We start from the raw sequence: 12,293 nt of genomic DNA, 5'->3' as shown, positions 1-12,293 counted from the left end.
TTCCAGGCACTGAATCTGGAGGCTCCTCCTAGGCCTGAGGCAAAGCTAAAAGCTCTTGAAGCTGCTGCTGCTGTAGACTGTCAGGCAGAAGGTCAGAACAGTCCCTGGGGACCTTTTACCCTGGGCTTCAAGACCACCCTACATTAGTGCGGCAGGGCAGATGAGGGCATCTTGGCCCTCAAGGAATTATGACGCTAAAGCACTGGCCACAGCAGTCAGCAGGGATCACATACTGGTTTATGTGGGAAAGCCTGGGCTAATCAGTGAGGGTTTCCTGGAGCAGGTGGGACTTTGTGTGCTGGGTCTTAAAGGGTGGGGTCTGCACACCCTAGCGGATGCACAGGACAGTATACTGGAGCCCAGATATAAAACGACTCAAGTTCTATTTAGGTTTATCTTTTATCTGAAAAAAATAGGATTACTGATATTCAATACACAGATTGCCAGCTGTACACTGGTATAACTTACATACAAATTTACATATTTTGGGAGTACACATTACCTTTTTTCTTTATAGGAGTGTGCAGTTTAAAAGGTTTGGAGATTAAATTGCCTTGAAGGATGGAACCAGGACTAAGGTCCCCACTGGGCCTTGTTGGAGAGGGTGTGAGGTAGGGATGCAGGGGCCCCTTCTCCTACGCTATGTCATGCTGGGATCCCAGGAGCCTAGCATGCAGAGGGGCCACATCCTGCCGTCCTCAGGTGGCCGTCCCCACAGTGAGCCTCCTCCCTTGGCAAGGCCCTGCTTAGAAAGCAACCACTAGAGAAGGGTCCTCCAGGGCTGTGGCTGAAGCCTGCCACCAATTCTCCCATCCGCAGCAGCCCTGCTCCCCGCCTCTGTAGGAGGAAGGCCGGGAGCCCACAGCCAGTGAGTCACGGCGCACAGCCCATGGAAAGGGCCCGATGCTCACCACGACCTTTGGGGTTTGTCATCTGGTGCCCATGCCAGAGGGTATAGGGTGTCCAGCCCCTGAGAAGCACAGCGGGCCCTGAGGCTGCAGATGGCTATATAAGGCTGAGGCCGCAGGAGTGACAGGGGTGCCAGACCCCAGGAGCAATTTGGCTGGTCTCAGTGGTGACACAAACATTTTCCCTGTGCTTCGCCATTATCCCCCGACAGCAAGACTGAATCATATCCTCAAAACCTCAAGCCCGACGGGCAGACGTAATGCCAAGAATCAAGAACAGCAAAGAGGGCTAACCCAGGCCCTCCCTTCATGGCAAAAAAATATTTGGGACAACACAGAGAAAGCTGCCCCAGGAGAACTAGTGCCAGCTCTGCCACAAACTGTGGGGCCTGGGTCAGCTCATCTCTCCAGGCCTCAGTTTCCACATCTGTACTATGGGAACAGTAAGCCCTGTCCTGCTACCTCATGAAGTGCCAAGGACCCCCAGAGGAATCAGGTTTGGGAGAATGGGGATAGGACGTAGGGGGTGGCCCTTGTTCTTTGAAAAGGACACAGCCTGGTCTTGAGGCAAATTTGGGGTCACGACGACTTGGTGTATTTACTGCCAGATTGTCATATGTTGGCCACTTCAAGGACAGATGACTTCTAGGAAGACTCCAGTCTTTGTGGACTTTTTGTGGACTCTCCTATATCTAGGAGCTTACCTAGATATACCCCTTTCTGTTTGTCAGTGCCTTGTGGCATCTGTGGCTCCCCAGATGACCCTAGGTGACCTCCTAGGTGACCCTAGGAAGTAGGCAATAGTGGAATTGTTAACCCTATTTCATGACCAAGAAAACCAAGGTCAATGAACTTCTCCAGGCCACACGGCAAGCGGGTGACAGAATCAGGATGAAGAAACACCCAGCCCTGGAATCTCAGCCCAAAGATCTTGCCCTGTAATTGGGACTCCACCAAGTTGTCTTTGGGGCCTCAAGAGTTCCACTCTGTAAAATGGGGAGAGTTGTGAGGAGTCTGCCTTGTCAGGCAGCGGGAGTGTTTTCTAGAAGACACACGGGCATCGCTTTTCTAGAAGATGGCCAGGTTTTGTTTTTTCTAATCTAGAACTTGCTGTGCCTGATTGTCCCGGAGGCACCCTGCGAGGTGTTCCTCGAAGGCATGCTTCCCAGAAAGCACTCACCATCAGGCAGTGGTGTCCTAGAAGGAACATCGCTCTGGGACACTTGGTCACACACCAGGTTGACCTTGAAAATGGGAGCAGCCAGAAAAGCAACCTTGGAGCCCAAACTTTCCTTACTGACCTCTCTCCCATCTCCTTCTCTCTCTCTCTTTTTTTTTTTTTTTTTGGGCTGGAAAAAATGGAGCAGCCTTGACCACACAATCACTCGCAGAATTAAGTAGCCAAAAATCACATTGTCTAGACAAATAGATTTTATGAGTCCAGTTAATTCCTGCCAGTCAAAAATAGGCACGCTTAATAAGCGGATATATTTAGAATCTGTCATTATCTGGTCCCCAGGGGAGAAACCTCAGCTCTTACTACATAGACTCTAATTTCAAACAGAGCTCTGTTAACTCCCACGCTGGACCTTAGTTCTTTCCTGACGGCACAGAGAGGTGGGTGGGAGCCGGGCAGGGAGATATTTGACCACAAGAAGCTACTTAAGTCCCGTGTTGCCTGAACCTCCAGGTCCGTCCCTCTCAACCATCTTAAGCCAGAAAACGAGCAATTGCTTCTTCTTTGGGTCATGTTTCCAGGGGGTGGCATGTTGTCGTGAGAGCAGGGCTACAGAAAGGTCTGCACGCTCCCAATGTGTCACATGTCCCTGTGCCCCTCGGGGTCTGGGAGACCTCCAGGGCTGTGTGAGCCGTGGCACCTCCTGCCATGACGGTGCAGCTGTGCCTGGGAGAGTGGTTCCTGACTTGCTGTTAGCACCAGGGCCTGAGCCAAGCAGGCGGACGGTGGCTGAGAGCAGAACTGACACCCAAAGCCTAGAGGGGTCCAGATATGCCAGAGGCAGGTGATGCTGAAGGGACACAGTGCCCAATTTCAGGATTTTGCTTCACGTCAGCACTGGGATTCCAGCTGCCTGGCTGGGCCACTCTGGATCACCTCCGATGGTGCTGCCCGCTGGTGGGCCAGGGATAAGACATGGAGGGGGCTTTGGGGCACTCTAAGGAGAGGGCCTGGGGGCTGTCCAGGTTGTGGTGGGATTCTCCCTGGCCCCGAGGGAGGTGGCACTGCCGGGGCTTGGCCAGGTCAGGAGGGAGTGGCCGCTCTTTCTCTAGAAATATGTGTGCATGTAAGCAACATGCGTTAATTTCCAGTGGGTGCATAACAAATTAGCACAAAGTATTGATAGATGGCTTCCCAAAACAGAAGTTTATTCTGTCACAGGTCTGGAGGCCAGACCTCCAAAATCAGGTCGTCGGCAGGGCTGTGCTTCCCCTAAAGGATCTAGGAGAAATCTTCCTTGCTTCCTCCAGCTTCCAATGGTCCCAGGCATTCTTTGGCTTGCGGCAGCTTCACTCCTAGCTCTGCCTCCATCTTCACATGGCTTCCTCTTCTCTCTGGGTCTCTCCCTTGTGTGTCTCCTTAAGGACACATCATTGAATTTAGGGCCCACCTAGGTAATCCAGGATGACCTCATCTTGAGATCCTTAACTACAATTGCAAAAACCCTTTTTCCAAACAAGGTCACAAAGGCATAGGCTCAAGGCAGAAGGCCCAGCTGGGTGGTTGCCCCTTGCCATTCTTTAGCCCGGCTGGCTGCCTTGCCCACCCTGAGCAAAGACTTAGTGCCTCAGGGGACAGCCATGAACACTGTGCAACATGCCCCAGCCCCCGGGTCACCAGCTGAAAGACTCATGTAAGGTGAGGAATGAGGCCACCCACAGGTAGTGGCAGATGGCCAAGACTCCAAGATCATCCTTCCTCTGCCTGAATGACCCCTATTACCACAGTCCCACCATCTAGCAAACTCATATTCATCTGTTAAGACCCAGCTCAAGAACACCTCCTCCATGATGTCTGCCCTGCCCTCTTCTCACAGGGATGGCCTCCATCCCATTTGTTGCCAGACCCATGCGGTCTTCATCTCTGTGTCTCCACATCCTGGCAAGGGCCTGGATAGGCCACAGCATCCCTCTTCCAGGGAGACGAAGGTTTGAGTGTGAGGGTATTCGTGGGCTGCCCCTCCAGGATTCCCTCCCGCCCTCCCTACCCTACTGTCCCCTCAACACTGCCCCACAGGTTCCATCCTTTGCCAGGAAGGAGAACCTCCCCCAGCATCTTCACTTGTCTTCTTTTCCTTCCCAGGTTGGTCATCGGCGCTCCACTGGAAACCAACGGCCACCAGAAGACAGGAGACGTGTACAAGTGTCCAGTGACCCAAGGGAACTGCACCAAGCTCAACCTGGGTAACTTGGGCCACTGGTCTCTCCACAAGGAGGCCAGCCATTGTCCAGGGTGGGTCAGGTGCTGAAACACGTCCCTGCCCACAGTCACACTGTGAGGTGACCTAGCTGGTGTTGCTGTCCCCATTTTACAGATGAGGAAGCTGAGGCCAGAGAGAGGAAGTGACTTTCCCACGGTCACACAGCTTGTCAGGGGCTGACCAGGATTCACACCCAGGTCTCCAGTGTCCCAGGCCATGGCTATTTCTGCCTCATCCACGGCCCCTCAGCACAGGGGAGCCAGGAGCATTTCCTATCTTTTTTTTCTGACTTGGAAATAATAACAATAGCCAACATTCGTATGTCTTCTATACTGTTCACCACATGCCAGGCACTGGTTTAAGCACTTTTAGGTATTTTTTGACTCATTTAATCCCCACAACAACCGTATGAGATTTAATCATTAACAACAGCCTGTGGAGGTGAGGGGACCTGCCCGGGGTCACCCAGCTAATAAGCAACAAGGCCAGGATCCCAACCCAGGCCGTCTGCAGCCACCCCCTAACCACTGCACAGCACTGCCTTTCTGATGACTCTGTTCCTCGCTGAAGCGCTCCAGGGCACAGGGGAGCGGCTGTGAGCAGCCTCAAGGCCTTCCAAGTCCTCGTAAATCTCCGTGTACACGTGCGCGTGTGTGCGCACAGCCTGCGTCCACTAAGGCACACGCACCACTCCTCTAAAGCACTTCTGCTTTGTCCTAAAGGTCAGACAGTGGCCAGGCCATCACTTTGCTTTCAAAAGGGAGCAAAAGTCCCATTTGGGCTGAGAAGCTGCGATTCCAGGACTGGCCTTCCCCAGGGCAGGACCCTCAGCCTCCCACTCTTCCAGGAGGGGAGCCTCCGTCCTAGAGCAATGGAGTGGGGTCCCCTGGGGAGGCTGTGGGGAAGCAGGGCCTGGGGCGGGGTTGGGGGGTGGGGAGATGGCAGAGCTTTAAGCGATAAGCAGATGGATGAAAAGGCCACATCAAAGAAAAAGCATGTGAAACCAGATCCTCAGGGCAGCCAGCTGTCCCAGCACATAGTGCTGGACGCTCCCGCTGGCCACATCTGTGTCAGGGCCGTGGATGGGAAGTTCAAACCCCAGCACAGCCGGGGGCCCAGGCTTCAGTGAGGAAACGGTCCAGGGCGGGCGGGAGTCCGGCTGGCGGCTTATGGATCCCGGTCGTCACCGCCCTGAGAGCACAGGCTCCCAAACAAGCCAAGCTGGATTCTCCTTCCAGCTGTACAGTTTCCTCACTGTGTGTCCAGGGGGAGCTCGCATCCTCTCTCTGAGCCTCTGTTCACTTATGTGTGACTCTAGGATCCATCCCAGGTCTAATATGTCCCCCAGCCTTTCATGAGCACCTAGTATGTGCCAAGCACGATGCTAGTTATTGGGGATACAGCAGGGAACAAGGAGCCAAGGGCTCTGCTGGGAGGGCACAGTAAGCGAGGAGACAAACTACAGTAGAAAGCAGGAACATCTCAGGTGGGGAGAGATGCTGTGCGATAAACCAGGTGTTATGCTAAGAGAGGCTGGGTGGGGAGGAGGTAGGGAGCGGGTACTATCTTAGCAAGGTGATCAGGGAAGGTTTCCCTGAGCAGGTAACTTTTGAGCAAAGGTCTGATGGTGAGATGGAATCAAGCGGGACCACAGCATTCCAGGCAGAGGAGAAGCAAGTGCAAAGGTCCTGAGGTAGGAATGAACTTGCTCTGTTGGAGGATGGAAAGAAGGCTGGGGCAGAGGGAGCAAGGGGGGTGGTGGTAGATGTGCGCACTGAGCTTGGGGCCTGGGCCACTGAGAAAAGCCCCTGGTCCAGGTGGGGACCAAGATACATGAACCCATCATTTAGGTTCCTCTATCGCTCTGGTTTCCAATGTGGACCTAATTTCCCTCTGAAGGAGGAGGAGCCCCTGCTGGCAATGGGAGACATGATGCCATCAGACTCTGAAACTGGGGCTTAAGCTGGGAGGCGGTGGGCAGCAAAGTGCATGGAGGCCGAGGAAGAGTACTGGTCAGGAAGCACCTCATTTGAGGAGAGTTTCCTTCCCTCCCAATGAGGAGGCAGGAGGACCATCTGTCAGTTTATCCCCACAGTGGAAAACGCAAGGCAGGGAAACCTGAGTCCTAGTTTTTCCTATGGCCTCTCCAGGCTCTGAGCCCCACTCAGCCAGGAATGTTCTTTCCTTTCTCTCCAGGGAAGTGGGTGTCAGTTATTCACACCTCAGTGTTGAAGGGTCTACCTACCTCTGGTGCTTTTTTTCCCAACACCTGGATGAAGTCAGGGTTTTCGCTGAGCGGCAGGGGCTCAGGGGGAGGGGATGTGATTCTGGAAGGCAGGCCCTGTGTGAGGAGGGGCTTATGCCCCAGCCCTCACACAGACCCACTGAGAAAGGTGTAAGTCTGTCCTGGTCACAGAGGGGAGGTTAGTAACTGCTCCAAATCCATGAGCAGCAGAAGCCAGACTTGAACCTGAATCTTTCTTACTCCAATGCAAGGGTCTTCCCCACCATGCTATCTGCTTCCTGGCCTACAGTTTCATTGAGGACCTCAGTCACTGAGACAAGGGAGGAAGAGAGGGAGCGGGGTGAGGTGGGGGACGCACCCTTTAAATAAATGGGGAGCAGAATTCTCCAAGCTGCTGAGGGGAGGAAGTTGCCCAGCTGGGGCTTGGAGCTTCCTCTCCAGACTTCTCACTCCATCCCTCTGCAGCCACGGCCCTGCTGTCAGATGGGGAAAGTCGGGATGTAACTTTGGCTCTGCTGGGTTCAAGTCCCCACGCTATCATTTATCAGTGATTGACCTTATAGAAGTCACTAACCCTCTGTGCGCCTTGACTTTCTCCTCTGTAAAATGAAAATGGTGACCGCTGGGCGTCCCAGGACCAAGAGGGGATCCTGGGAGGACAGGTGGGCGCAGCACCTTGTAAATGATAAGGCACCATAAAAGCACCAGGGTTATTACTATTATTTTCTCTCCGGTTGGTTTTGACGGACAAAACAGAAAACAATCCCAGGCACTCGTAGAACAGCCAAGAGGGGCTTGATTTCAAAAGGAACCTTACTACAAACTGAAGGAAACCAAGGGCAAACAAACAACAAACACAGCCACCCCGCCCCAGCGCACAATACAGTCGGGGGTCTGAATTTCTGGCCTCTGCCCATGCCCGGCCCCAGGTCTTGCTGGCCTGGGCCCCAGAGGGTCGGCCAACTCTTCACACTTCCAATCGCCAACAGAGCTAAATGCTCCTGAGCCCTTAGAGATCACTCCCCTCCCCTGAAGCAGAGAACACATCTAGACCCCGCTCACAGCAGATGAGGACTGCTCACTCCGGCTTAACAAAATACCCACTCACTTCCCCCTAAACTCTCCCCGGCAAGTGTCTGCACACGTGTGCGCGCGCATACAGCACACACACACACACACACACACACACACACACGCTAGTCTGGGGAATTCAAACTCACTTCTTTCCTTTCAGTGGCCTGACAGAATGATCTAGTAAAACCTTCCCCAATATAATCTGCTTAGTAAATTTAATCTCCACAACCCTCTCCCTCCACCCGGTTGGCTGATAATCCTGCCCCTGAATACTCCTCTGGAGACCAGCCACAGAATGGCATTCTTGGGCAAGACCTTGTGCCTCTATAGAAGGCTCTTGTTAAGTTGGCAATTTGCTCCCTGTGAGAAAGAATCAGCTATCGTGTGTCAGTTTATCAGCTGAGCGGAGAACCGGACCCTGAGAGAGTTGGGCACGGGACTGCTACGTTTGATGGCAGGTTGTCTTAAAGAAAAACGCGGAGGAGGCACTGCATAGAGGAACCAGCCTCGGGGGGAGCCCTGCTTTGTGTGGGGTGGGGCACAGGGGGATGGCTGGGGCGGGGGAAAGCTCTGCACGAGGAGATGGAAGGCTCTGCCGCCTGCCTCCTGTGTGACTTTGGGCAGTTTGCGTGACCTCTCTGAGACGCGTAGTCCTCATCTCACAGAGAGTTGAGAGGAAGTAATTAGACCATATCTGGGCAAGGCCTTAGTAAACTGTGAAAGGCTGCCCTGACCTACAGGTGGGTGAGGCATCCAGAGGGGCAGGGAGAATGGGGGAGGACCCTGCCTGGTACCGACTGGACCTCGGGCCCCTCTGGTGGCCAGCGGCAGCAGCAGAGTCCAGGCGGAGGACAGGCAGAAGGGGCTGCACGCTGAGTTTCTCCCTCCCACCCCAGGAAGGGTCACCCTATCCAACGTGTCCGAGAGGAAAGACAACATGCGTCTCGGCCTGAGCCTGGCCACCAACCCCAAGGACAACAGCTTCCTGGTAAGAGCCACCCACCCACCCTCTCTCCGAGCCCTAGCCCTTCCTGCCCCACAGGCCCTCTGCTTGGGACCGCGAGGGGCGTGGGGTGCCTGCGCGTGCCCACCCACCGGGCTGCCTGTCCGCGTGCGCTCGGGGAGCAGCCCCTCCTCTGGCTTCCTGCCTGTGCCATCCTGCCTGCTGTGCCTGAAACTTCGGGGGGGTACAATTCAGGCAGGAAAAAGGATTGAGCCCTTTTGTGTACCTTCCCTTTGGGGCTGGGGGGAGTGCAAAGCAGATAGCCTGCAAAGGAATAAGAATAAATAAAGATATTCAACAGTCCAGTGGTAGGGCGTCTATCCTTTCCTTTGGGGAGCCCAATTTCCTTTGGGGAGCCCAAGGCAGAGGCTGAGTCTCTGCTCCAGAACTGATGAAAGAAACAGGACACACCACACACCCTGAGAAGACTTTGAGGGGAAGCCGTAAATGAGTGAACGCAGATTTACTACAACGGAGGGAAGGATACAGAGGGATGGGCCACCTGGACTGCATAGGATCAGATGGGAAAGCTGCCCAGAGGAGGATTCTGTTTTGTTTTTAAAGAAGAGACCAGTCTTAGCAAGGAAGAAAGAGGAGGGGGTACTTGGGCTGAGGTGGTAGAGACATTCATTCATTTAAACTGTTTTTTGAGCACTTACAATGAACGGAGCCTGACGCCAGGCACTGGGGATTCAGCAGTCAGCAGAGCTCCTGCCCTCCTGGAGCTTACATTCTGGCTGGGGGAGAGACGATAAGCAAATGAGTAATGTGAACATGATGCTGGGACAGAAAGGCAGCAGAAGGCTGTGCTGGGAGATCTCTGCCCCCCGCCCAGGCGAGCATATGCAAGCTTTGCACACAGTGGGAGAGTGCGGGTGGCGTGATGGATTGGCACCGCCTGCCCCTTGCCATCACGTTCGGGTGAACCACCACGAATGTGGCTGAGGCTGGGACTGATGGTTCCTAGAGTAGCTGCAAGAAGATTTCCGAGAAAAATTACCCCAGAAAGCCCAGTAAAATGCACCGCTCATTTTAAGATGGGAGGGCTTGTGTCACTCTCTGTTGTCACCCATCAGTTCATTTCTGTTGACACATGAGACACCTTGGGTGTGAAGCATCAGACATCAGGGCAGTGAGATGACTGGGATGCTCAGAGACTTGACACAAGCATCGTGGCTCTGCCAGGGGAAGTCCTGAGGCGCCTCGATGTATGGTTGGCCCGCAGCCCTCATCATCCCCAACCAAGGGCAACAGGACCCCTGGCCCTGTCCATGCATACTTATCAGGGGCTTTGGTCTGACCCTTTTCTCCCTCTGAGGCTCCTTGTCATATGCCTACTAACTTGATTTCACCTACTTCATAAGGTGGGATGAAGGTCCAAGAGGGATGGTGTGATACAACCCCTGGGGCCTCTGTGGGTAGGTTAAGACCCTAGTTCATAAATAGCAACTTTTGCTAACTCATTCACTCATCCATTCATCCATTCATTCATCAGCCCATCCTCCAACCAAATATCCTTCCCTCTATTCATCTATCCATCCATCCATTCATTCATCCACCCATCTGTCTACATGTCAGTCCACCCCCCATCCCCCCATCTAATCATCCATCCTTGCATCCATCCTCTCCCACATCCATTCATCTATCCATCATCCATCTATCCATCCATCCATCATCCTTCTAGCCCTCCGGCCGTTACCTATTACCTACTCTCCCATTATTTATTCTCCCCCACTTCCAAAAAATAATTTACAAGAGCTTCAACAAAGGACACAGATAATACAAAACCTTTAAAATCTGAGTTTAAAAAAAGAAAGCTAATTAAAGAAAGGGATTGGAAGTGGAATAATTATTCTTCCAAACCAAGGGAAATTAGAGCACAAAATTTAGTCCTGAGTTATCCAGCAGCAGGACAAAAATGGAGGCAGAAGCTGGGCTTTCATTTTTAATGACCCTGACACTGAGAGGGACTCATCACTCAGTCTTTAAATGAGGGGCTGACATCAATGTTTTTGGTAGCAAATTGCAGAGAAAGAGCAGAGACATTCTTTTTCCTTTCCTTAGTAAGAGCCATGGGCATGTTTTGGGGACCCTGTCCTGGAAGTCTGCCCAGAAATGACCTTCAGGCGACCTCTTCAGAAAGACCCTTGAAGGGTCCACTCCCATGGATGACAATGCTTTCCCGCATCCTGTGTGGTGGGCAGGGGGAAGGAGAGTCACAACCTGATGATGGGGTGGAGAATGGGACCCTTGAAAAGACAACAAAGGAGGACGCTAAGGTTAGTTTTTCTCCATTTCACCTCAAACCAAGGGAACTAGTACATGTTACAGCAAGAGAGATTTCAGTTAGACTCAAAGAAGACCCTCTAAATCCTAAAGATAACAACACTCAGATGGAGAATTCTGTCTTGGGTCTTGGAGGTTGGGACTGGGCCGAAGGCTATTGGGCCTGGACCCTCCCTGAGGCCCCCCGCTGATTGGGGGTCCATGCTGTGCTTCACAGGCTTGCAGCCCCCTCTGGTCTCATGAGTGTGGGAGTTCCTACTACACCACAGGGATGTGTTCACGAGTCAACTCCAACTTCAGGTTCTCCAAGACCGTGGCCCCAGCTCTCCAAAGTAAGTGGCTTCAAATCTGCAGACTTGGGCTGAGCGACCGACAGTCCATGGGAGGCTCCGAGCTCTGGTCACCACTATCCCATGGCTACAAAGCAGAACTTGGACTCTAGCCCCGCCCTGCTCCGGCTCTCTGGGTAACCTGTGGGGTCATAATCTTGGCCCACCCTCCTGGGGCAAATGAGCTAAGGTTATGAAGACCACCCTGGCAGCCAGAGAGGCTCACTGCAATCCCACCCTGAGCGAGGAAGGGATTGCTGGCCCACCATGTACAGCAGGCAAGCTGCGTACTGCCGAAGTCTGGGGACATCGTTCACTTAGACTACAGTGTGCATGGTGCCCTCTGATGTTATGGGATGCAGCTGCCCTGTAGGTGGAGGGCCAAGGAGGACAGAACTACCCCTGGTGATAGTCCCATCTAATCAGTGTTCCTGGACATGAGGAAGCGCTGCCCAGCTTTCCCAGAGCCTCGTGGAACACAAAACCTCCCACTCTCTCCCCACCTGCCAGGAAAGTCTGGGGAAATAACGCTCAGACCTTGCTTCCTGCAAGCCCAGACTGCTTGGCTCCGAGCCTCACTCTTCCCTGTGGGCTAACCACCAACACCCAAGCAGCTGCTGCCCGTTTTATTGAGGGTGAGGGGATTAGCACTTCTGGCTGGAGGCAGCCTCCCTCCAAGCACCAGGGCCCAGTCGGAGATGGGAAGGTGGTGCCTGGGGGGAGGGAGGAGGAAGGTCAGTCCAGCAGGGGCTGGAAGATGGTCCTCTTAGGAGCGATGAGGAGGAGTCGATTCCATTCTTACAAAACGTCAGCGGGAGAGGCAGAGGCAGTGCTGGGGCTGGGAGGAGGCTCGCAGCCAGTCACGTGAGGTGTGTCACCCCCTAGAGAGGCTCTTTCCTCTGGGCCAAGTTGTGACCGTCTCAGCCTCCCAGAATCTCCTGTGTCGGAGACCTCCTCACCCCGCTGACCAGCAGCAGTACCCTGGGAGCTCAGCAGATCCAGATCCCAGGG

The 12,293-nt window shown here is 53.6% G+C and overlaps 1 protein-coding gene across 2 annotated transcripts in view; it reads left to right on the top strand.

Annotated features, from left to right (window-relative positions):
* ITGA11 (integrin subunit alpha 11) overlaps positions 1-12,293 on the top strand; it is a 128,139-nt gene that overhangs the window by 60,349 nt on the left and 55,497 nt on the right. For both annotated transcript variants that reach the window (XM_082383248.1, XM_082383249.1), the window contains exons 3-5: positions 4,228-4,328; positions 8,561-8,652; positions 11,171-11,285. In XM_082383248.1, the coding sequence (XP_082239374.1) occupies positions 4,228-4,328; positions 8,561-8,652; positions 11,171-11,285 (308 nt within the window). The remainder of the gene's footprint in view (positions 1-4,227; positions 4,329-8,560; positions 8,653-11,170; positions 11,286-12,293) is intronic.

This window comes from Balaenoptera borealis, assembly GCF_965194805.1.
Source record: "Balaenoptera borealis genome assembly, chromosome: 3".
Taxonomy (NCBI): Eukaryota; Metazoa; Chordata; class Mammalia; order Artiodactyla; family Balaenopteridae; genus Balaenoptera; species Balaenoptera borealis.
The sequence above is the reverse complement of the archived record's forward strand: the minus strand, read 5'-3'. Positions and strand labels throughout refer to the sequence as shown.